General features: G+C 38.7%; 1 protein-coding gene across 3 annotated transcripts in view; it reads right to left on the reverse strand.

Moving 5' to 3' along the window:
• The window catches only part of TLK1 (tousled like kinase 1), a 128,882-nt gene that overhangs the window by 25,127 nt on the left and 77,169 nt on the right, over positions 1 to 26,586 (reverse strand). For all 3 annotated transcript variants that reach the window (XM_077830012.1, XM_077830014.1, XM_077830013.1), the window contains 5 exons: positions 25,752 to 25,862; positions 24,342 to 24,478; positions 23,117 to 23,305; positions 12,505 to 12,571; positions 2,902 to 2,999 (listed from right to left, as the gene is read on the reverse strand). In XM_077830012.1, the coding sequence (XP_077686138.1) occupies positions 2,902 to 2,999; positions 12,505 to 12,571; positions 23,117 to 23,305; positions 24,342 to 24,478; positions 25,752 to 25,862 (602 nt within the window). The remainder of the gene's footprint in view (positions 1 to 2,901; positions 3,000 to 12,504; positions 12,572 to 23,116; positions 23,306 to 24,341; positions 24,479 to 25,751; positions 25,863 to 26,586) is intronic.

Below are 26,586 nucleotides of genomic sequence, written 5' to 3' on the forward strand. Positions count from 1 at the left end.
ATCCATGATAAGAATAATCCGAGTAGGTATGATTCTTGTATTTGTTGTAGCTGGAGCTATTGTGCACCCACCACATGCGTATTAAGAATCCTCTCACCACGTTGTTTCCAGCATAGAATCATAGAATATCAGGGTTGGAAGGGACCTCAGGAGGTCATCTAGTCCAACCCCCTGCTCAAAGCAGGACCAATCCCCAATTAAATCATCCCAGCCAGGGCTTTGTCAAGCCTGAACTCAAAAACCTCTAAGGAAGGAGATTCCACCACCTCCCTAGGCAACACATTCCAGTGTTTCACCACCCTCCTAGTGAAAAAGTTTTTCCTAATATCCAACCTAAACCTCCCCCACTGCAACTTGAGACCATTACTCCTTGTCCTGTCCTCTTCTACCACTGAGAATAGTCTAGAACCATCCTCTCTGGAACCCCCTTTCAGGTAGTTGAAAGCAGCTAACAAATCCCCCCATCATTCTTCTCTTCTGCTGACTAAACAATCCCAGTTCCCTCAGCCTCTCCTCATAAGTCAGGTGTTCCAGACCCCTAATCATTTTTGTTGCCCTTCACTGGACTCTCTCCAATTTATCCACATCCTTCTTGTAGTGTGGGGCCCAAAACTGGACACAGTACTCCAGATGAGGCCTCACCAATGTCGAATAGAGGGGGACAATCACGTCCCTCGATCTGTTCGCTATGCCCCTACTTATACATCCCAAAATGCCATTGGCCTTCTTGGCAACAAGGGCACACTGCTGACTCATATCCAGCTTCTCGTCCACTGTCACCCCTAGGTCCTTTTCCGCAGAACCGCTGCCTAGCCATTTGGGCCCCAGTCTGTAGTGGTGCATTGGGTTCTTCCGTCCTAAGTGCAGGACCCTGCACTTATCCTTATTGAACCTCATCAGATTTCTTTTGGCCCAATCTTCTAATTTGTCTAGGTCCCTCTGTATCCTATCCCTCCCCTCCAGCGTATCTACCACTCCTCCTAGTTTAGTATCATCCGTAAATTTGCTGAGAGTGCAATCCACACCATCTTCCAGATCATTTATGAAGATATTGAACAAAACCGGCCCCAGGACCAACCCCTGGGGCACTCCACTTAACACCGGCTGCCAACTAGACATGGAGCCATAATGGTGAGACACTGCTATGTACTTTTCTCTCTCTGATCTGGGACTGCTTCCTTAGTTTTCTGCAGAATTTATGTAAGGCCTTGCATGTTAGGATTTGCCAGTAGCTGGGTTTTTATGTTTACATAAAAGTGTGGGTTGAAGTATGTGTTCGGGCATAGCCATAGTAACATGTAGTTACTAGAAGTAACAAGTACATTACTATCTACTGTGGCCATCTATGAAACATCAAAAGTTTCATTTCTCATTATCAAAATTTATTTGTATGTTCATGAAAACTTTTGTCTAAGAAAAACAAAACACTTTAAAAGCAGATAGTTATACGTACCACCAACCAAATTCAGGGTATCATATATAACAGTGAGGTTGATTTCATAGCTCTAGGGACACAGTGTCCTCCAGGAGCACCAGAAACAGAGGATCCAATCTATTTTTTAAGTGATGGTACACTCGTACTTCCATCCACCCAACACATACCCAAGATAGGAAGTTTTTCATTTTCCAACACAGAATTTATAATCATCTACTGCAGAAAATCAGCACTGACGTACATGGACTCCTACAGAGCCTGTGTAACAGGTACTGTTCTCAATTTCAGAACAGGAAGCACAGTTTGGGCTTTTCTATCCAGCTACTAGGGTTGCCAAGTCTCCAGGATTTAAAGATTAATCTTTAATGAAAGATTATGTCATGTGGTGAAATCTCCAGGAATTCGTCCAACCAGAATTGGCAACCATACCAGGTACTACTGCATAGGATAGCCAAAACCTGCCATTCTCCAAGAATCAATAAGTTCCTTCTTGTTAATCCTGCTTCTTTATTTTAAGTATGCTTTCTTCTTCAGTTAACCAAATGTTCAGTGCATCTGAGTTCTACACATTGGACAGCCACCTAATGTCTAGAATTTTTGTCTTTAATAAAGGACACCGTTGTGCCATTGGTTTTTATGCAAAACATCAATGTCAGTTACTTCTTGAATCCAAAACAATGGCAAAATATGGCCCTAATGCTACAGCCTCAGACCAACCACACTTTTCGCAGCATATGGCAACCATTAAAAATATTATTGATTAAAAACTCATCCATTTGTGTTACTGTGGACTTTAACACTTTTGGAAGTGCTGAAACCATATATGTAGTTTCATTATAGACAAAACAGTAAACATAAAATTAAACTTTTGGTATCCTCTACCATTATAGAGGAGCTCACTTTACTCAGTTATGTAATATATAGAGTCACAGTTAATTCTAGATGCAAGTTTTATCTTACAATCGATTACCACACAAATTCAAATGCTGTAATACGTATCAGTAATATATACTTGACTTAAGTCATTTGCTTTTTCGGGCTTTTTGGAGCTTTCATAAATATGTGAACAATACCGCAATAGAGCTGAATACAGTGTTACACCAACATAAAATTTCCACAAGTGCATCAAGATTTCACCATGTCTACAGGCATTACTTTCAGATGAGTGGGTTGCTTTAGACTCCCTCATAACTATTCTTTATGTCAGAACCGTGATGTAGCAAGTTTTAGATTTTCTGCATTTTCAGCTCTACATGCTCAATCCCTCATATGCCTTGTAAATTATATTATAACCATTATTTTTAGGTAAAATTACAGTCCATTTAAGGCAAGATAAATATAAAAAGAGAGAACACCTAATAAAAAGTTATAGTATATCCTGTTCAATTTTGGTGAAGGTGGTTTTTAAACTACATTAAGCTACTATTTTAAGAATAAACGTGCAAAATTAAAATCTAGTGGCTTACTGTGAATTGTCTTCATTGTTTATTCTTTTGAGTTCTCGTATGTGAAGATTTCTAACTCTTTCCAAACGTTCGAGTTCTGCTTGTATTTCGGCTTCTTCCTGCAAATGAAATGAATGAACTATAAAAGCTCAATTTACTCACTGTTTGAAAAGGATATTTTTACCCAGGCATCCATGCTGGTAGTGATGGAGGAACATTACATTACAAAACGCTGCTGAACCAGAAAACTGAACTGCTTTTCTCTTAATACCCGAACAATTCACAGAGATAAGGTTTAAGCCAATTTCAAGGAATCCTTCTCTCCATGAAACCTATAAGTAATGGGATGTTCAGTTTTGTCCTGTACTGTGGGGATGCTACTCAAATCGAGTGGCAGCTGGTTTTGTACCTCAGCCAGGGAGAGAGATTATCTGGGTCTGAAATTGATGTATAATGTGAAAAAAAAAATTGAGATATGTGCAGTTTTAGAAAAGATGCTTTAAAATATTTTAAAGCTCAAGTGTGAAACAAAGCAAGACTAGGCAATAATATTCATAATAATCTAAATATTATTTAATTAAGCATTTGATCTGTAACACTGATCAAAGAATATTTTTGTAATTTCAGAGTTCTCCCGTTTATGTGTTATTGAGATCACAAATGCTGAATGTATGTTGTCAAAGACTTACGGTGGGATTTTCAAAGGCACCTAGGTGCATCAGGAGCAAAACCCCTAATTTAAGCACCTTTGAAAATCTCATCGGTACTGTCCATACTTGCCTATTCAAACATCCTTTAGTTACAATTAATTTATATCAGTGATACTCAGACGGAGGCTCGCAAGCCACAAGTGGCTCTCTAATGTGTCTCTTTAATGCAGCTCTTTGCAGCACATGATATTAAAACACTGTGTGACTGGTTAATAACTTAGATTGGTTAATAATTAAATCAGGATGCTTTTACTATGTTATTAACAAATTAAGTTATCAATTTGCACTATGTTATTAACTTATTTGCTTTGGGAATTTTATATATATATACACACACACACAGACACACACACATTCATTGTTTCATACACACACACACACACACACACACACACACACACACATACACGCTACAATGAATTCACACTACTGTGGCTCTCTTGAGTATCACTGATTTATATCCCATAGTACAAGTACACAATTTAATGGTGCTTAACTTGCAGAAAGACAGATATTAATAACTGATGTTCTAGCATCAGTAAATATGCTTCCTACAAGTAGAAAATGAGTTTAACAAGTTTAAAATTTAACTGAAATATAAAGTCATTGCACCAGCATCATCATCCTATTACTATGACTATTGCGCTGTCAATGGAATACACTCTTTATTAGCTTTCTTAGTGTTCCCATCCAGTAGTATTTTGCACACATCTCAGATTAAGAAAAGGAGTACTTGTGGCACCTTAGAGACTAACAAATTTATTTTTAAGGTGCCACAAGTACTCATTTTCTTTTTGCGAATACAGACTAACACGGCTGTGCCTCTGAAACATCTCAGATTAAGGTATTTCTAAACTATTTCTGAATAAGCACTGTGAACAGAAAGTTTAGAACTTTATTACTACTTTCAAAAAAAGGTAGATTCAAAAAATATTCTTCAGTATTTTTACATTTTTGTCCTAAAATGAAAACAAAAATCACACTGGTATGCACTCTACTCCACCTTTCACACATGTTGTAATGTCTAGCACGAGAGTTGGGTATGAACAAAGCTGTTATATTTAACACAGCCAAACTGGGAGTCAAGGATTTTGAGAATTTCTGAGCAGCAGTAAGAAGTGCTTTTAAAATGGGACTCCTCAAAAAAACAGGGAAATGATATCTGAAATCCTGTTTATGTTAATAGAGAATGATCATCATAAAACCTGGAAATCAATACTGGCAGATAATGAACTATTCATTTTCAAAAAATAGGTGAACATGGGACATTAAAACTACCAGCCTACAATTTTTTTTTCTTTAAGATTGTGAAATGTTCATTACAGTTATTTAGCACAGTGTCTACATTATATTTTATCTACTGACATACTGCAGGGGTTCTCAAACTGGGGATCAGGACCCCTCAGGAGGTCATGAGGTTATTACATGGGCGGGGGCTGGGGGGGATTGGGAGTGGTCAGCCTCCACCCCAAACCCTGCGTTTCCTCCAGCATTTATAATGGTGTTAAATATATAAAAATGTGTTTTTAATTTATAAGGGGGGGTCACACTCAGAGGCTTGCTATGTGAAAGGGGTCACCGGTACAAAAGTTTGAGAACCACTGACATACTGTGTTCATAAGCCATATTGGGTCAGACCAAAGGTCCATCTAGCCAGTGTCCTGTCTTCCAACAGTGGCCAATGCCAGGTGCCCCAGAGGGAATGAACAGGTAATCATCAAGTGATCCATTCGCTGTCGCTCATTCCCAACTTCTGGCAAACAGAGGCTAGGGACACCATCCCTGCCCATCCTGGCTAATAACCATTGATGGATCTATCCTCCATGAATTTTCTAGTTCTTTTTTGAACCCTATAACAGTCTTGGCCTTCACAATATCCTCTGGCAAAGAGTTCCACAGGTTGACTGTGCGTTGTGTGAAGAAATATTTCCTTTTGTTTGTTTTAAACCTGCTGCCTATGAATTTCATTTGGTGACCCCTATTAACACCTCCTTTTTTACTTTCTCCACACAAGTCATGATTTTATAGACCTCTATCATATTCCCCCTTAGTCGTCTCTTTTCCAAGCTGAAAAGTCCCAGTCTTACTAATCTCTCCTCATACGGAAGCCACTCCATACCCCTAATCATTTTGTTGCCCTTTTCTGAATCTTTTCCAAACCCAATATATCTTTTTTGAGATGGGGCGACCACATCTGTACACAGTATTCAAGATGTGGGCGTACCATGGATTTATATAGAGGACACATGATACTTTTTGTCTTATTATCTATTCCTTTCTTAATGATTCCCAACATTCTGCTCTCTTTTTTGACTGCCGCTGCACATTGAGTGGATGTTTTCAGAGACCTAACCACAATGACTCCAAGATCTCTTTCTTGAGTGGTAACAGCTAATTTAGACCCCATCATTTTATATGTATAGTTGGGATGTTTTCCAATGTGCATTATTTTGCATTTATCAACATTGCATTTCATCTGCCATTTTGTTGCCCAGTCACCGAGTTTTGAGAGATCCTTTTGTAGCTCTTTGCAGTCTTCCTGGGTCTTAACTATCTTGAGTAGTTTTGTATTATCTGAAAATTTCCCCACCTCACTGTTTACCCCTTTTTCCAGATCATTTATGAATGCTGAATAGGACTGGTCCCAGTATATAGCCCTGGGGATCACCACTATTTACCTCTCTCCAGTCTGAAAACTGACCATTTATTCCTACACTTTGTTTCCTATCTTTTAGCCAGTTACCAGTCCATGAGAGGACCTTCCCTCTTATCCCATGACAGCTTACTTTGCTTAAGAGCCTTTGGTGAGAGACCTTGTCAAAGGTTTTCTGAAAATCTAAGTACACTATATCCACTGGTTCCCCTTGTCCACATGCTTGTTGACCCTCTAAAAGAATTCTAGCAGATTGGTGAGGCATACTTTCCCTTTATAAAAACCATGTTGACTCTTCCCCAACAAATTATGTTCATCTATGTGTCTGACAATTTTGTTCTTTACTATAGTTTCAACCAGTTTGCCTGGTACTGAAGTCAGGCTTACTGGCCTGGAATTGTCCGGATCACCTCTGGAGCCCTTTTTAAAAATTTGTGTCACATTTAGCTATCTTCCAGTCATTTGGTACAGAAGCTGATTTAAATGGTAGGTTACAGACTACAGTTAGTAATTCTGCAATTTCACATTTGAGTTCCTTCAGAATTCTTGGGTGAATATCACTTCATAATTGTGACAATACAACGTGTGATTCTGCCAGATTACTGAGCACCATTGTTTCCACAGAGTTAGACTCGCATGAACTGGGGGGAGAGTTGACAGCCTTGCCTCAGTGGAATGACCCACGAAGGGAATAGAATACCTCTCTTTGCAACTACAAGCTTATAATGTGAAACATTAGAATAAATTTATTGGTAAATTGGTCTACGCTTGTTCAACAGAAAATGTCAGAGACACTGTTTTCATATTTTCCCTGTACTGTTTGTTAGGTTTCCACTCTAGATAGTTCTGCTTAGAAAGTTTAAATTAATTGGAACGTAATTTAGAAAGAATGGATAATACCTTACTTCTAGAATAACTGCCTCTCTGGTTAACCTTTATAATTACAAAGCGGACTGGAAATCAATCCATACACAAAAGCAAGTAATTATGGAATTACTCTAAGATGATACCCGCTAAGAAAAATTACCCCCTAGGAAAGAAGTATTACCTATACTGCATAATTGACTCAAATCTATGTTGTTGCTATCTGAAATATAAATTAAATGAATATATCTCCAACAGTCTTAAGACACAGATCAATCAAAAGACTGCCAATGGAATCAAGAATCCCTCCCCATCACAGACAGGACAAAAAACTACCTGCAAGATAAATTTTCAATGATAAGAAGGACCAAATCCCCAATTTTCAGCAGTTGGACTAGTGCAAGGTACCTCTTCTGCTGGCAAAACTAAGTGGAGTATTGGTTTTTCCTAGTATACAATACTATTTGCATTTTCCTGTTTGTATGTTAACAAGCCATTTTTTTCATATTTAGCTTCACCCTGGCAGCTCTCAGGTGAATATCCTGAAACGATATGCAGCTTCTCATAAGCCATTAGTCTTCTATAAAGAATTTGACACACAACCATTCTTAAAAAAACCCTATTTGTCTCTTCTTGCCAGTGTTATTCTCAGAGACTACGGGGGGGGGGGGGATCCTGTTTGCCTCTTTTGGAGTTCTGTTCATATATTATGCAACTCAGTGGTTCTCAAAATGTGGTTCATTAGACCAGTGTTAGGCCAAAGAGAATTGGCTGGTCTCACAGTTTCCAGATGTTACTTCAGACACTAAGGTTTTGAATACCTGTAAACAAGGAAGAACCAGCTATGTAAAAACATAAGAACAAGAGCCATGAGGATCTAGCAGGAGAGACATTTCTTGAGAAGCTGGGAAACAAGAGGACCATTTGTAAGCACCACACCCAGGGGAGCAAAGAAAGGAGCAACATGAAAGCATTTAGAGAGTGAAGGGAAGGAGGACCAGGCAGCAAAGAACCAGATGGAGAAGGCATGCAGATGGAAATAAGGAAGAGTTATGGTGGCAGAGAAACCCATATCTAGGGAACACTAGGAGATGAGAAGAACCAATAAAAGTGAAGATAAAATGAAAAGCAAAAAGGAGACTGATTATTTTTTCTAAAAAAGGACATCTAGCACATTATAGAGTTACAAATAAATATTTTTCTAATATTACTTTTTACAGACAGACAGACACACACACACTTATTCTGCCACTGATTAATTTAGCTGTATTTTTAAACTGAGCCATTAGTGAACATGGACATATACTTGCTTATATATAGAATTCAAATGTACAAAATGTAAATATAATAATGTATATATAAAATCAATGCAAAGAAAAGTCTAGAAACCTTGAGTTTGGTGTGAAAAATAAAATCTGAAAATCTACTTTTTTTTTTTTTTTGTTTTAAACTGTAAGTTCCACTTTGGTGATTTTGACGATATCCTTGACTTACAATTAATTTTAATATGAAGTAAATTGAGAAATTTTAGTGAAACTTCAAAATGTCTACCTGCAAGGAAAACGATCAGTAGACACATATACATTGGATTTAAGCTTTCATTTTAGTTCTCCTGTGTTGCTGCATTAGCTTCAAACTACCAGACCAGGTATATTACTCGATTCTAAAACGAAACACAGAATTATTTACAAGTAAAATAGTTTGTAATTTTTAAGCATATGCTTAGCTTTTCCCATTTGAATGGTCCCTCTGTTTAACAAAGGAACTGCTCACATGAGTAAAGTTAGGCATGTGTGTAAACCTTTGTAGCAGTGGGGCCTTAAATGCTTTTTAAACAATCTATCTAAAACTACTCAACTGTTGCTGAGTCACTGACTGACAAAAAGCATTTCCTCCCCAGAATGAAGTCTAAAAACATGCCTCCTCCAAGAACAGTAAGTGCTTCCAATTTGCTTTTTACCCACAAGAACAGAGTCAAATACATTTATGCTGATTAATTAAAACTAAATATATTTTCTTCTATTTTTCAAGAAAAATGTTTAAGAAACAAATAAAAAAGTAACCATGCCAAGACAGAAATGAATGTCAAAAAAACAGTGATATTGGAAAATGTAGATCAGACACCCAGATCAGAGAGACCATTAACGGTACTCTGCCAAGGAGGAATGAATAATAACTAAGCCTGAATTTTTGTGTTTAATGCCTCCACTAATCAAATTATATGGGAATTTTCAAAGGGGATATGTATTTTAACATTTTAAAAAACCCCTTTCCTTCCTTTGTGACACCCTCTTTGCATTTCCTGTCTGATTGAAGCTGTTCCAGAATGTGACATAAATATCAAAACTGTCATTGCAACCTAGTTTATCCATGGTATTTATGTTACAGAATGTTACAGCATTCTCAGATCTTTACTGAGTCAAAAAGTATCATGAGGATTCACAGAGAGCTTCAACTTTAGTCACAATATGACAGATATCATTTCCATTTTCAAATGATAAATACAACTGAAAATAAATGGTTTGTAAAACTTATTTCTGTGCTGAATGCCCCTGACAACTTGGTTAGTCAAGATATTCAGCAAAGATATTTGACCTTAAATCAATTTTCATTTTTACTTTAAAACACATTGTTAAAGGAACGGCTGAATTCACGAATTATTCTAACAGAGGAAGTTCATAACAAGAATAAAGCATATCAGCACACCTGGAATTATGGACAGGATATTGCCAACACAAAATATTTACTTCCACAGCATTGTTTCCTCTGTACACAATACAAACTTGACAGACTGCAACATTCAGAGGTGTGACACTAGAGCACACAAAGCATCGTAACACCAAATCAGTTAGCATAATCTGGGCTTAAACATTTTTAAACAAAAGAGAAATTCTTAATCTTCCTTCAGGCTGAAATGTGGCAATTCTGGACACAAAGACAGCCAGAGGGGAGAGACGAGAAATTTTATTTGCACAAATAGAACACTGCCTGGATACCAACTATCTTGCTATTTCCATTCTAATTTTTTCACATTAACCATTCTAATTGTAGTATGTGTATAACATTCTTTGCTAGGGCTACGATTCTGTCACAGAGGTCACAGATTCCATGACTTTCCAGGACTTCTGTGACTTCTTCTGGGGCAAGGCTGGAGCAGCTGTCAGCCCCGAGGAAAACACACTGGGAACAGCTGGGGGGAATGGTGCCAAAACAACTGATCAGTAGCAGTCTCCAGGGCCGCTGGAGCAGCGGCTGGGTTTGGGTCAACCCCCATGGGGCTGCAGCTGCAGCAGGGGGCTGAAGTAACTACAAGCCCCAGCAGTGCTCTGTTTGTTGTCCTTCCCCGCTCCCCCCTCTGGGGTATTTTTAGTAAAAGTCAGGGACAAGTCTTAGGCTTCTGTGAAACTGTGTTTATTGCCCGCAACCTGTCCCTGATTTTTACTAAAAATACCCATGAGGGAATTGTAGCCTTATTCACTGCATCTTGCATTGAAACTAAGAACTGGAGTAATATGCCCTTTTCCTAAGCAGAGATCAGAAATGTGATTTAGTGGAAGGGACAACGAGGTATGGAGCATCTCACTGCAGGAAGCTGAGTCCCCTCAATTCCTAGTGACCTCATCTGTGGGGCCTACAGAAAGATAACAGTAGTATTTTGTATATTGATATTTCATATTTAATGTATTGTTACATAGCTGATAAAATGTATATGCAGCAAATACCATTAATGCCAAACAAAGATTAAAAGTTGCCCTGTCCGTACCAGTCTCATTTGATAAGCTCTACCCATTGAGTCAACCTTCCTTCACTCAGTGACCAGAAAACAATAATATCCCTACATTATAGAATCATAGAACTGGAAGGGACCTCGAGAGGTCATCTAGTCCAGTCCCCGGCACTGAAGGCAGGACTAAGTATTATCTAGACCATCCCTGACAGGTGTTTGTCCAACGTGCTCTTAAAAATCCCCAATGATGGAGATTCCACAACTTCCCTAGGCAATTTATTCCAGTGCTTAACAACTCTGACACTTAGAAAGTTTTTCCCAATGTCCAACCTAAACCACCCTGGCTGCAATTTCAGCCCCTTGCTTCTTGTCCTATCCTCAGAGGTTAAGAAGAAAAATATTTCTCCCTCCTCCTTGTAACAACCTTTTATGTACTTGAAAACTATTATCATGTCTCCTCTCAGTCTTCTCTTCTTCAGACTACACAAACCCAATTTTTTCAAACTTCCCTCACAGGTCATGTTTTCTAGACCTTTAGTCATTTTTGTTGCTCTTCTCTGGACTTTCTCCAACTTATCCACATCTTTCCAGAACTGGACACAGTACTCCAATTGAGACCTAATCAGCACAGAGTAGAACGGAAGAATTACTTCTTGTGTCTTACTTACAATACTCCTGCTAATACATCCCAGAACGATGCTTGCTTTTTTTGCAACAGCATTACACTGTTGACTCATATTTAGCTTGTGATCCACTCTGACCCCCAGATCCCTTTCCGCAGTACTCCATCCTAGGCAGTCACTTCCCATTTCATATGTGTGTAACTCATTGTTCCTCCTTAAGTGGAGTACTTTCCATTTGTCCTTATTGAATATCATCCCATTTACTTCACACCATTTCTCCAGATCATTTTGAATTTTAATCCTATCCTCCAAAGCACTTGCAATCCCTCCCAGCTTCATATCGTCCGCAAACTTTGTAAGTGTACTCTGTATGCCATTATCTAAATTATTTATGAAGATATTGAACAGAACTGGACCTAGAACCAATCCCTGCAGGACCCCACTCATTATGCCACTTCCAACATGACTGTGAACCACTTATAACTACTTTCTGGGAACGATTTTCCAACCAGTTACGCATCCACCATATAGTAGCTCCATCTAGGTTGTATTTCCCTAGTTTGTTTATGAGAAGGTAATGCGAGACAGCATCAAAAGCCTTACTGAAGTCAAGATACACCACATCTTCCACTTCCTCCCCACCCCCAAGGCGTGTTACCCAGTCAAAGAAAGCTATCAGGTTGGTTTGACATGATTTGTTCTTGACAAATCCATGCTGACTGTTATTTATCACCTTATTATCTTCTAGGTATTTGTAAATTGCTTGCTTCATTATTTGCATTGATCCAAGAGGTCAGTGCAGACTGATACAATGTACTCAGTACTTCATGAAGCTAAGCATGCTGTCTCTCCAATACTCCAGAATATGCCACATTAGGGAACAGGAAGGAATAAAGTCATTATTCAGCATATACAGAACTCTTCATTGCTTACTGGTAATCAATTTTGTAAGACAGCTCTAACAAGCTCTTTTTACACTGTGACAGTATTAGTTTTTGCACTTTGATGCATAGCAGCAAAAATCACAGAGCAAATGACTACACATACCTTTTTAAGATGTCCTAATCTAAGTTTGAAAATTTCTTCCTGTTCATGATATTCTGCTAGAGTCAATCTGCAAAAATAATAATATACAGTTATAGATTTTACTACCTTATAAAAGATACAGAAATATTCATATTTTAATGTATTTGTCAAACATCAGTAAATAGCATTCTTTATTTACCATTTATAACTACCAACACAACATCACATTTAAAATTGTGTCTGGATTTTTTTTTTTTAAATAATATGTCATTCCATTATTTATAGAAATCTATCTGGTACTCTGAAACATTAATTGTTTATGCTAGGACCACTTCCCATTCAGGAGACCACTACTTAGTACGAGATCTTCTCCTTGACCATCTCTCATCCCAAAATCTTAGCAATTGCCTCAGTGCTTGGTTCTCAAAATATGTCACTCAGTGCACTACCACAAAGGAATCCACAGACAGTTTGAAAGAATCTAGTTTAAGACTCAGGATTTCCAGATCATTGTCTCCAATCATAGAAATTAGGGAAGGTAGTTAGGAAGTAGCATGGAGCGGAACTGCATCATGCATCCAAGTTGAACAACCTCAACTACCCAGTGAGTTGTAGTAATTCCACTCAAAACTGCAAGGAAACAGACTAAACAGATCCTCAAAAGAAGGGGAAATGGAGAAAAACCAAAGTTAAAACCACCTCTCAGTTCTCATTCAATGTGTCAAATCTGAAGGCTTGATCCCAAAGATGACAAAAAGAGTGGAAGAAGATTAATCAGCTCACTGCCTGACATACTTTCCACTGTTTCTTCTGATACTGCAAAGTCTGCACCTTCCAGAAGTGAGGCCGGAATTTCAGAATGTCATGTAAGGTCTCTAATACCAAAAAGAGTTCTCCCTCGTCAGGACTGATGGAAGGACTTCCCGAGACTTACTGCTGTTATACTTTGGAGTCCTCTATTCTTTGAAGCACCTCGTTCATCTTAAAATTGAAAGGGCTCTCCCCATCAAATAGGAGTAGGTCTCCACAGATCTGAGCCTTAGAATAACGTAGGAGTACTGAGGAAAAACAACTAATGCCACCATAAGAATCAAAGCATCTGACATGTCATGCCTGTAAGACATGCTAGGACACTGAACACTTTTCAGTCACCATCTTAGAGCATTTTTCTACTTGTCAGAAAGGTGGTCAATGAGAAGACACATCTCTTCCCAAAGATGCAATTGGTACCTAGCCACACAGATCCCCAGAGAAATTTACTAAACATCTCTCACCAAAAGTCAAGTTTTTTGGTGTCCTTACCCAGTAGAAAGGTAAAAATTATCTTGGATTTTTGTCAATCTTACAATTACTACTGACACCACTAATGAGCCAATATAGGTACAGAAATACTGGAATTCCTTATTGTCACTGCCTTTTTTTAAATATGGTTGGGATTGACATTGGAATCAATCAGATGTCTTTAGCAAGGTCCAGTAGCTCATTATTAATGTAGCAAGACCCTCTTTCTCTTAGTACTGCTGGATTTCATTTGAACAGTTAAAAAGGCTATCTACGGACATCTGAATTTCAGAGCTTCAGTCATACATTCTAACATCTCGTGAAACCGGCTGATATCAGTGGGCAAACAAACAAGGACGTGGCCACGTCCCCAGGAAAATTTGAGGAAGAAGCAATCCTCCTTTTAAGACAATGTTGTTTCAAAGTGCCCGACAACTTCTTCTTTGTTGGGTGAAAGGCAGTTATGCACACCAACCGAGGGGACAATTTTACAGATACTGGTGTGGGCAGCAGAGGAAGTGGCAGTGAAGAAAAAACCTTAGCTGTCTGAGAGCAGCAGATGGGTGATTAGCAATAAGTTTTATGTCTGACCTTCTTCAAACCCACAAGGGAGAGGATATCCTGTCATTAAGGTCATATAGCCCACATGCTAAATGGAGAGCAAATGAATGGAGCCTCAAATGGCTTGTCCCAATAGGCCAGAGAAGTGAGCACAAGTAAGAACATGAGCCCTGGACAAACCAACCACTCCAGTTCCAAGAACTGTCACGATGAACCTGCCAGCTGCACAAGACAGCACCAAGGCTGAGCCAGACACTCACAGAAGAAAGGCCCTGACTGAGATTTCTCCACAAGGTCCATGTCCAGTGTCTGATACAGGGACTGGATTTGTTAAGTTTCCTTGGGTAGAAGGGCAAAGAGCCTCGGCTGCCCAAAGGAGTCAAGATATGATGACCCTACACACATCATGGCAAGAACAAACTATTGGTTTGCGTGTCTACTTCTAGAAACATGGAGAGACACAATGCTTACCACCTAAATCTGCTGTTCTTATGAAAGTACTTGGAGGCCACAATAAGAAAGTTAGAGAACCCCCTGATCTAGGATAAAGGCACAAACACAAACTAATCACTGGAAACATAAGTTTTATATCAAATCCTCCAGAAACCACTCTGGGCACTGAGTGAAAGTCCTTCAGCCACAGCTAGCTGAAAAAAGGAAGGAACTAAGGCAGTTTAGGAAACCTGGTCCTTTCATAATCTTGGGTACCTACATGCAGAGCCAGGATAGGAAGTTTGTATAGCTCCAATAGGCACTGCTTTACAGGATATTCCTGAAGCTCAGTAACCCTTGAGAGGCACAACTCACAAGTATGAATATGCTGAGGTCACCTTGAAAATATATTACCATTTCAAGCCAGACTCTCTCCATCCTTTCACACTATGCCCAGTAAACAACTGTTTTTCTTACAGTATATTTTATTTACAAATCTAATGTGGTTAGAGGCGCTGCATGATGCATAAGCAATTTAAAACTGTTGACAATTTTTCAGAGAAGCTTATGAAACGCTAAATTTTACTGTAGGCACAATTAGTTTAATTCGTGTTAGATTACTGGTGAAGAGACAAACCTCGTTCCCACCTGGATTCAAAAACGGTGACTTGCTAGAAGTAGGTTAAGTATTCCTTATTTGAACATTAAAGTGTGCTACCCCTCACATATTAGTTTATAGAAACTTTAATAGCAATATTACTCCTATTTATCACATGTTAAGTTCTAACAACGTACCTGGTGTCAGGTTTTTTTGGTTTATAGGCCACTACATCATTGTACTGCCCAGGCAAGTCACCCAAATTTTCAGGTTTAGTTTTTCTATTTGTTAGATGGGCCACATAATTTAGATAGTCTCTTTCATAGATAGATTTCAAAACTCTTGACAAAAATACTGAGGATTACCCCTATTTGACTGACATATTTCTCTTCATTCTTCTCTCATGCAAGAACAGCTCAGTGATTTTTCTCCTATCAAAAATAATCACCAGGCACAGACCTATCATGGAAAATTTCAGCTAAAACCTGAAAATTTCAGAAGTGAATGACTGAAGACAAGTAGTTAAAATAGAAATTGTGATGCAACATAATTAAGGCTATGTTTTAGTCACAGGTATTTTTAGTAAGTCATGGACAGGTCACAGGCAGTAAACAAAAATTCACGGCCCGTGACCCGTCCATGACTTTTACCAAAAATACCTGTGACTAAAAATGAGTGGGGGGAGGGAAAGGGGATGGGAAAGAGGCACGGGTGGACCGGAGATCCTGCAGGTGCTGGGGGAGGTGGCCCGGGGCTGGAAGGGGCTCCTTACCTGGCTCTGCATCCCTGCAGCTCCTAGCTGGTAGAGGAGTACAAGCGCTGGCTGCTACAGTTCCCATTGGCTGGGAACCACAGCCAATGGGAGCTGCAGGGGCAGGCAGTACGGAGCGCCTCCCCCCCCAGGGTCACCTAGGCACTCCAGGAGAGCCTCCCACCACATGGTAAGTGCCCCCCAACCTCCTGTCCGTAGCCTCCTCCCACACACTCAAATTGCTGCTGCTGGCCCAGGGGCTGCCTGCCTCAGGCAGCCCCTGAGCCAGCACCAGCCACTGCAGAAGTTATGGAAGTAACGGATTATGTGACCTCCATGACAGACTCGCAGCCTTAAACATAATCTATAGTGGATCACAACCAACATGGTGCTACTAGTATAATGATCTCTCCTCTCAACCTCCCCCCAAGAAAAAAAAAAAGTGGGGATATGAATACAACAAAATGTTCAAATACATCTGCTCATACCTTCCTTACACAACAAAAAGAAAATGTTTTAGGATGGAATTTTTAGAAGTGCTCCAGAGCTAGCCTAACTCTATTGGAGGTTTTTACAGAGCTAGGCCAATGCTATGCATTTTCAAAAATCTCACCCGTAATGTTCTAATTCAACATCTGCTCTGGGTCTTATCTCTGGTTTCAGAGTAACAGCCGTGTTAGTCTGTATTCGCAAAAAGAAAAGGAGTACTTGTGGCACCTTAGAGACTAACCAATTTATTTGAGCATGAGCTTTCGTGAGCTACAGCTCAGCTCACTTCATCGGATGCATCTTATCTCTGTTTGTCTTATAGACTAAGCTGCTTGGGGCAAGGGCTGTCTTTATTTGTCCTGTAAAGACCCAGGCACATTGTTGGTGCTTAAACATGTAATTCTGAAAAAATTGCTGAATATATTTTCTACTTCCTCCATGCTCAACAGAATGTTCGCTCTAAACAAGTTCGTTCAATTAGATTAGCATAACTGACAGCTTAGTATCCCCTCCTACAAACATTTTAAATTAGACACAGGGATCTAATCTGAAGTATTTGTATGAGACACTGCCACTGAATAAATGGAGTGACAGAGAAAGTGATGGTTAGGAAATCACCAGCACCAAAACAGATAAAGCTGAAAAGTGAAGGGAAGAAGTCACTATGTAAACCAAAATTGTTCTTTCTAAAAGCAATAATTTATTACTCATCTGAAGAACACAGAATCAGAGACCTGGAAGGGACCTTGAGAGGTCATCTAGTCCAGTCCCCTGCACTTGTGGCAGGACTAATTATCTAGACCTGCTCTTAAAAATCTCCTGTGATGGAGATTCCACAACCTCCCGAAGCAATTTATTCCAGTGCTTAATCACTCTGACAGTTGGGAAGTTTTCCTAATGTCCAACCTAAAGCTCACTTGCTGCAATTTCAGCCCATTGCTTCTTGTCCTATCCTTAGAGGTTAAGAAAAACAATTTTTCTTCCTCCTCCTTGTAACAAGCTTTTTACATACTTGAACACTGTTATCATGTCCCCCGTCAGCCTTCTCTTTTCCAGATTAAACAAACCCAATTTTTTTCAGGATTCAGAGTGGTAGCCGGGCTAAGTCTGTATCAGCAAAAACAACGAGGAGTCCTTGTGGCACCTTAGGGTATGTCTACACTACGAAATTAGGTCGAATTTATAGAAGTCGGTTTTTTAGAAATCGGTTTTATATATTCGAGTGTGTGCGGCCCTACAGAAAATGCTCTAAGTGCATTAAGTGCATTAACTCGGCGGAGTGCTTCCACAGTATCGAGGCAAGCATCGACTTCCGGAGTGTTCCACTGTGGGTAGCTATCCCACAGTTCCCGCAGTCTCCGCTGCCCATTGGAATTCTGGGTTGAGAGCCCAATGCCTGATGGGGCTAAAACATTGTCGCGGGTGGTTCTGGGTACATATCGTCAGGCCCCCGTTCCCTCCCTCCCTCTGTGAAAGCAGCAGCAGACAATCGTTCCACGCCTTTTTTCTGTGCGGACGCCATATCAAGGCAAGCATGGAGGCCGCTCAGCTCACTTTGGCAATTAGGAGCACATTAAATCACATTCAACACCAAACAGGAAATGAGATTCAAAAGTTCACGGTTCTTTTCATGTCTACCTGGCCAGTGCATCTGAGTTGAGAGTCCTGTCCAGAGTGGTCACAATGGAGCACTCTGGGATAGCTCCCGGAGGCCAATACCGTCGAATTGTGTCCACAGTACCCCCAAATTTGACCCGGCAAGGCTGATTTAAGCGCTAATCCACTTGTCAGGGGTGGAGTAAGGAAATCGATTTTAAGAGCACTTTAAGTCGAAAAAAAGGGCTTCATCGTGTGGACGGGTGCAGGTTTACATCGATTTAACACTGCTAAATTCGACCTAAAGTCCTAGTGTAGACCAGGGCTTAGAGACTAACAAATTTATTTGGGCAGAAGCTTTTGTGGGCTGGAACCCACTTCATCAGATGCATGGAGTAGAAAATACAGTAGCACGTATATATGTATGTGTGTTTGTACGTGTGTGTGTGTATCATACACACACACAAACACATACATATACACACACATACATATATACGTATGTGTGTGTGTACACACACAAACACACATACACCAAGTGGGGGGATCAGTCTAACAAGACAATTGAATTAACAATAGAATACCAAGAGAGGAAAAATCACTTTTGTAGTGGTAACGAGGGTGGCCCATTTAAAACAGTTGATAAGAAGCTGCGAGTAACAGTAGGGGAAAATTAGTATGGTAAAATTAGTTTTTTGTAATGACCCAATTTTTTCAGTTTTCCCTCATAGGTCATGTTTTCCAGACCTTTAATCATTTTTGTTGCTCTTCTCTGGTCTCTCTCCAATTTGTCCACATCCTTCCTGAAATGTTACTCCAGTTGAGGCCTAATCAGAGCAGAGCAGAAGAATTACTACTTTTTTTTTTTTGTTTGGTCTTGCTTACAATACTCCTGCTAATATATCCCAGAATGGTGTTCACTTTTTTTGCGAAGAGCATTACACAGTTGACTCATCTTTAGCTTGTGGTCCCCTATGACTCCCAGATCCCTTTCCGCAGTACTCCTTCCTAGGCAGTCATTTCCCATTTTGTGTGTGCAACTAATTGTTCCTTCCTAAATGAAATACTTTGCATTTGTCCTTACTGAATTTCATCCTATTTCAGACCATTTCTCCAGTTTGTCCAGATCATTTTGAATTTTAATCTTATCCTCCAAAGCACTTGCAAACCCTCCCAGCTTTGTGTCATCCATAAACTTTATAAGTGTACTCTGTATACCATTATCTAAATCACTGATGAAGATACTGAACAGAACCAGACCCAGAAATGATCCCTGAGGGACCCCACTCATTATGCCCTTCCAGCATGACTTTGAACAACTTGATAACTACTCTCTGAGAACGATTTTCCAACCAGTTATGCACCCACCTTATAGTAGCTCCATCGAGGTTGTATTTCCCTAGTTTATTTATGAGAAGGTCATGAGGGACTGTACCAAAAGCTTTACTAAAATCAAGATATACCATGTCTACCACTTCCCTCCCTATCCACAAGGCTTGTTATCCTGTCAAAGAAAGCTATCAGGCTGCTTTGACACAATTTGTTTTTGACAAATCCATGGTGATGGTTATCACCTGACTATCATCTAGATGTTTGCAAATTGATTGCTTAATTATTTGCTCCATTATCTTTCCAGGTACAGAAGTTAAAATGACTGGTCTGTAATTTTTTATAGATGGGCACATAATGGCTGTTTCCAGAAATTCAAACAGTGGGGGCTGGCATTAAACACTTAATTGCCTCGCTTGAAGTAGAATTAAATTTGGGATAGATTTTTTTTTAAGAGTTGAGGAGTTTATCTGTGCACTTCAAGTTAACAGTTGTTGAGGTACATTTCAACTGATGCCAATTAAGTGAGCTTATTATAAAAAATTGCTTGTTCGGTAATAAAGAAATCTCACATGGAACCATTAACCACTTGGGACACCAAAAATTACTAAGAGCCCTGGCAGACAAGGATAGTGTTTACATTGCGCTGCTCATTTAGTCAATTGCATCTAAACACAAGCATTGAGGGTTTCTTCAGGTGGTCAGTTGCCATCTTGATGAATACTTTGATTCACTTTCAAACTCATTAGACAAACATGGTAAGTTGTTATTCCTTTCATCATCCAACTACATCAGGAAAATGACCTGTCACTGGCAAAGCCACAGCCATCACCTTCTATTGGTTTTGAAAACTGTTTTAAAAAACTGTTCATATACAAAAAGCTGTTTTCAACCCTGGTTTCAATCACACTTTTTTGTAACCAAGCTAAAAAAATATTTGTTTTTCTCTACACAAGAAGCTACGCCATTGTCAAAACTAAATAAGGTGGTGCCAGAGGGACTCTCTGCTGACAAGCTTTGTTACCAGATCATTTTTTTCAGCATAGCAGTGTAAAGGTATGCCTAATCACATACATGTATGTTGTACTAATGTACCTCTGTTTTAGTTAATTAATCTCAGCAATTCTGTACTTCCCTCCGTTAGGTATAAATAAAGCCTCTTCCCTTCGGCTATGGGCTAATTAGAACTATTATTCTCAGAGTGATGTGGGCACACTGATGAGCACAATATGAATGCAGTAATGGAGATCAGAAAGAGTAAATGAATACTGAATACTAGAGTGGAAAAAGCACAATTAATAATTGTTTTAACACATGGACATGTGTTATCTGTCTAGCTCTGTAATGGGGAACAGCAGTTTTATTGTAGGTATCTTTCAGACAAGAAGAGGTATCACACTAACAAGACTACAACAAATCCTAATTAAAAGTTTGAAAAACCCCTAAAGCTCCTGGCAAAGGAACACAAGAGGCCCTTGTGTTCTGGTGATCCCAGGTCGCATAAAGGACCCCAGCAAACAACACACAATTGTTCAACAAAGACAAAATAGGCAGGCAGTGTTATACATAAAACAGCAGTTGTATCAGGACCAAATTAACGTATACAAATGCACAGCTAGTCTTGATTCAATCATGATTAATATGTGTAAACTACCATTTGATTACTAAAATATAAAAAACAAACTGCAATTAACTTATTGGATATACAGTTGTCAAAAGAAGTCTTCAATGCTCAATTTGTATTCAATTTAATCTGCTTAATCAAACCTAAATTAAATGTGAACTTGAAAATTGTAAATATAATTAATTTGAGAATATTGTGAAGGAAGGACAGGAATAGCTATTTGTGAATCTGGAACAAATTGGACAAGAGAGATTCACGGTACAATTAAATATGCAATGCTCTTGTGAAACATGCAACTGAAGCAAAATTTATCATCTACTAATTAATCATCTACTAAAGTAGCAGAAAATCTCAGAAAATTTAACATGAATATAGACTAAAAAGACTTAGCCAAATACACTGGTCAGGTATATTCATGGCTAAGAGTAACAGTAACAATTGCTTGGCTTTTAATATATAGAACATTTACATTGGCACAAGCTTTGTTTGTATGGTAGAAAGTAAAAGTGACTACAGAGCTGCCCTGCAGATCTTATAAAACAACAAGAATGCTAAAGTCTCTACAAACACAACACAAGATTTACAGATCCCAGTGTATGTATTCCTTTTTCTTAAGTGGAACAAAGAGTTAGGGATTGACAAACTGTGGAAGAAGAAATAGCTAGTTCCCCTGAAAACAAATATTCTAGAGAAGAGCCCATTTTAGTTCCAGCAGTATTTCAAAAGAAAACGTCAGAATACAGCTGCAGAGGGAAGCATTTATATGAGAAAGAAGCACTTCTTAAGTGGTAAGTTATATATGAAAGTTTAAGGGTTTTTGTGTTTTAAATTAGCATCTCTGAACAGCCTTCCTACAGTAAACTTTCTGAGAAGCATCACTTTTAGAAACAAACCACAATCAGTATTAACTTAAAGGTCTGTCAGTTCTAAATCCTGTTGCAGCCCCCTTTTAGTCTCAATTCTTCTGCCACCATGTGCAAAATGTGCCAGAAACAAATGATGCAGAGGTGAAGGGGATATTGGATTTGATAATCAGAAAAAGATGAACATTGTTATAATTGTAAATATTTAAAATAATGATTTTTCTGATGATTAATGGTCACAATCAACCTGGGATCTAGCCAATTTCAAAATAGTAGTTTAAAAGAACTTTGAAGTACTTCTCCTGGTGCGCTGGCCAACTTTTTGTAGTTCAATAACCACATTATCATATTTGTAAAAATGTGCTTCCCTCCTGATGTTGTACGGAAAACTCAAACAAAAGAGGAGAAATTATACAGGGAGATAGTGATAATGAATATACAGTATATATATGATGAAATGCAATCAAAAACAAAGTAAACAAATTGAAAAAAAGCAAAGTTTTCTTTTTTTCAATCTCTTTCCATAGTAGGTAAAAAATTTTCAGACAGAAGGGTAATTCTTAAATTGATGGTGTCCATTAAACCAGCACTAAAGTATTTAAATTAGAAGAAAAGATGCAAGATCATTTACTTTTTTTTAGCACATTATTAATTTAGATGCAGGCCTTCAGATACTACAGGATGTATCCAACTCCTTTCGAAGCCAATTGAAAGACTATTATCTTCTTCAGTCGAAGCTGAATTGGTCACCAAAGCCTTCTTTACATCAATTTAACTGAAAGGAGAAGAAGGCTAACTCCACTGAAATCAGTGGAGTTACAAGTGTAGAATACTAGAATTAGGCATGTCTAATTAGAGACCAGTAGACACATTGCATCAAGGCAAAACAGACTGATGCAATTTACCCAAGATTGCAATGATACATTGCAGCTACATAGATTTCGGTGGAAGTTTTCTCAATTTAGACAAGCCATCAGTGAGAACAGAGTAAGTCCCTAACTTGCTGGCATATGGCATAACTGTTGGGGTTATGCCACTACTTGCGCTGCAAACAAAATGGACAACACCTAGGAAACGATGAAAAAGATAGATTGAATTGGTAAACTTACAGCTGTGGTAAACTGGGTCTAAGAAAGGGATCATTTTCTGCCCCATTGACAGCTTTATTTTTCCTCTGTTTTGGTTCCGAATTGGCAGATGGTGCTTGAGAATTATTCGTAGATGGAGGTTTTCGTTTGGCTAGGAGCTTTCTTTGCCTTTCGATATCTTCCCTTTGTTGATTCACCCATTCTTGCTGCCTGTAAAACCAAAAATATTGCATTAATTATTAATATTTTTACAGCTAATAACATTTTAAAAAGCAGGCTTCTAATAATGGCAACGATGGATTACACAATAAATAACTATTGTATGTATGGACAAAACACATAAGGAAGACTGTAAAAGCTAAATCATTAGATATTAACTAGGTCAGGGGTTCTCAAACATTTAGTGTGGACCCATTTCTGAAGAGTGTCGTCACAGACCAAATCCCTACCCAATCACAATCCCATCTGCATTCCCACATCTTTCTTGAGAAAGCTAGAGTTTCTAGTGAATACATTAATACTTAACAATGTAAAGGTCAAATCAGTTTACTTTCCAAAGCATGTATCTGAAGTCATGAATTAGTTTCTTCCTCCCACTCCATAGCTCCACCCTCTGCCCCATCTCCCCAAGCTCCTTCTCTGCCCCATTCTCTGCTGAAGTACCTTGTTGAGGCAGCTCTTTTCCTGCTGGCGGCTACAGGCTCCTTTCCCCCATCCGCTTATGCTAGCAGCAGCCCCTAGTGGCGGCTGCTAGGTTTGCTCCTCCTTCTCGCTCCTCCTTCATTGCAATGAAGAGCCTGGATGTCTGTAGAAGCTGCTATAATGAAGGATGTGGAGCCAGCACCACGTGACCAGCAAGCCCTCCACAGACCATCAACTGTTCCACTGACCACCAGTAGTCGGTGGACCACAGTTTGAGAATCACTGATCTAGGTTTACAACTTTTTCTATCAATTGTGATGATTAATGAAATGCTGCTCAGTTAGTAAATTCACACTTGTTCTAAGGCTTGTTAAAATCAAGAGAGGCCCAATCATCTTCTTTCAAAAACAACAGGATTTAGCATTCTACATTCTGTTGGTTGATTAAGGGAGTTCTGTACTGTATTCTGAAACTTCAAAAAGCAAAGTGAAATACTACATATGAAAAGCAGCTCCAATCCTAGAAGCTCTTAGTAATAAAAAAAAAAATCCACTGGAGGGAACTGACAATTACTGAGAATTTTAAAAACATAACATTGACTAACTTCACAAGATTTTGAAATGCAAAGCCATCTGTCCACTGTTCAGTAAATGAAGCACCATGTCGAACTGTTGTAAAATGCCCGAGGCGTAGTCTGTCTTGCATACTCTTCTCTCTGCTTGCCAGCTTTTCTTGTGTGCTCTAAGAAAATCAAAATATTACCATTCAGTTTTTCTAAAGTGTTTAAAAGTTAGCAAAAAACACAGTCCTCTCTCTAATGTCTTTTTTTGAGTAGTAGGTAAAAGAATGATGGATGGAAATAAGTTTCAACTACTCATATTCCAATTACCTCTGCAGAACCGATACATGTTATTTTTTCTGGCTTATACATTATCAGAATTTAGCTATTATTCATAATGATACATAAGCCAGAAAACCCAATCTTGACTTTACTTGCAAATGTTACATGGAATTCAAAGAATGAGGGAAGAAGGCAGGGGGAATTTGAGCTACCTTTACACTGTCACAATTCAGGGCTGCTCAGCAGGCTGGTGTGTCCCCAGCACAAGAGCTGTCTATGGGATGCTCTACACTCCAGAGCAGCCCACACTCCCCCCAGTATGATGAACAACAGGCCTGCTACATCCTGTTCTCAGCATACCCTGATGCTGGGGCTAGCAATGGTGACAGTATAGGCATTCGGGGTGACCCTGCATTGTGGGAATTCTTCCGCAGTCTCTTGCAGCAGATTTAAGGAAAAATTTAGTTTCTTTTCTTAACGTCCTGACTTGTATTGTATTCATTGCATTAAACTAATTTTTCCATTCATTTTCCTTGACTTTTTGGGGTTGTTTTTAAGAAAAGCAGTATTGCTAGTGTTTAAGAATGTTAGCATTAAATTTGAATTTCATATCTCATTTAGGTGAATGGGATGGCAGAGGGGTAAGTACCTGCTTTTGCTGCTCTTAATATTAAGCTGAAAATGGAAGGTAGCAGTGGATCTATTTACAGCAGAAATTCTCCTAGCTCTCTTATGTGCTTTTCACAAAAAGAATGTCCCCAGTGAGCATGTTCAGAAGTGATTTTTCAATCACCTGTACATTTATTTTAAAACAGTTTGCCCAAAATTCACAAAAAGGTTGAATGTCACCCAGAGGAAAAGCCACATGCTAACGTCATATATTTTATGCTCAACAGTGATTGAATTATTAGTGAGCAAACAAACATTTATGTTCAAAAATGCATTTTTTCTACTCTTCCATATTTCAAAAATGGCTGAAGGTATTTTTCTCAAATTTAAAATTAATTAGTTCTGGACTGAGAACATAGAAAACAAAAACGTAGAAAGTTTCAGTCCAAACAGAAAGTTACGAGCAAGTGAAAATGAGGTGGAGAGTTTAATAATGGCACTCCATAGGTAACTATCTATAGTGCTTTCCACCACACACACTGAAAAAACAGTGTTCAACCTTACCTTTTCAATCAGAAGTTTCTTGCTCATTGAAATGCATTTGTTTAACCTTTCTTTATATTTTTCAAGTAGCTTTTGTTGTTCATCTATTTGTCTTCTAAGATCACAGTTAGCCTAAGAACAATATGAAAAAAAATGTTATATTTCAGATCAGTGTTATTTTATGGAAAATACTACAAATCAAAAACATATAACTATTATCAATACAAATGTATATCTTCAGTGACATGCACTAAAGCAGAATGCCTACATATATACAAATATATAAACAAAACAACCTTATTCTCAGTACATCAGCCTCATCAGGTCTGTATAGAGGTGGCCTTATTTTTCCCCCTCCCCCAAAGAAGGGGATCCATGATCATTGGAAGCTGAATACCAGAATGATACCTATCATTACACAGGTTTGAATTGTATCTTCATATTTAAGTGTCAGATGCATTTTATCAGATAAAATATGTAAATAAATACATCTTATCTAGTACATTAGCACTAGTACTTTTCCAACCTTCCAATATTAAATAGGAAGCTCAATTCTAGCTCCAGTTCCTCTTCAGATAAAGGATTTCAGGAATCAAATGAAAAAAGAAAAGGAGTACTTGTGGCACCTTAGAGATTAACAAATTTATTAGAGCATAAGCTTTCGTGAGCTACAGCTCACTTCATCGGATGCATACAGGAATCAAATGGAAATACAATAATCTCTTTCATAACCCGCAGTAAAATAAAAATTCACATTGACAAATTAAAAAAATATCTGAGGAGTGGAAGGGAGTAAAAAGTTTAAAGCATGCTCTTTGTATTCACATTATGACCTCAGAAGACTGAAGTTATGTTG

The sequence above is a fragment of the Eretmochelys imbricata genome, chromosome 11 (assembly GCF_965152235.1).
Source record: "Eretmochelys imbricata isolate rEreImb1 chromosome 11, rEreImb1.hap1, whole genome shotgun sequence".
In the NCBI taxonomy this organism is placed as follows: Eukaryota; Metazoa; Chordata; order Testudines; family Cheloniidae; genus Eretmochelys; species Eretmochelys imbricata.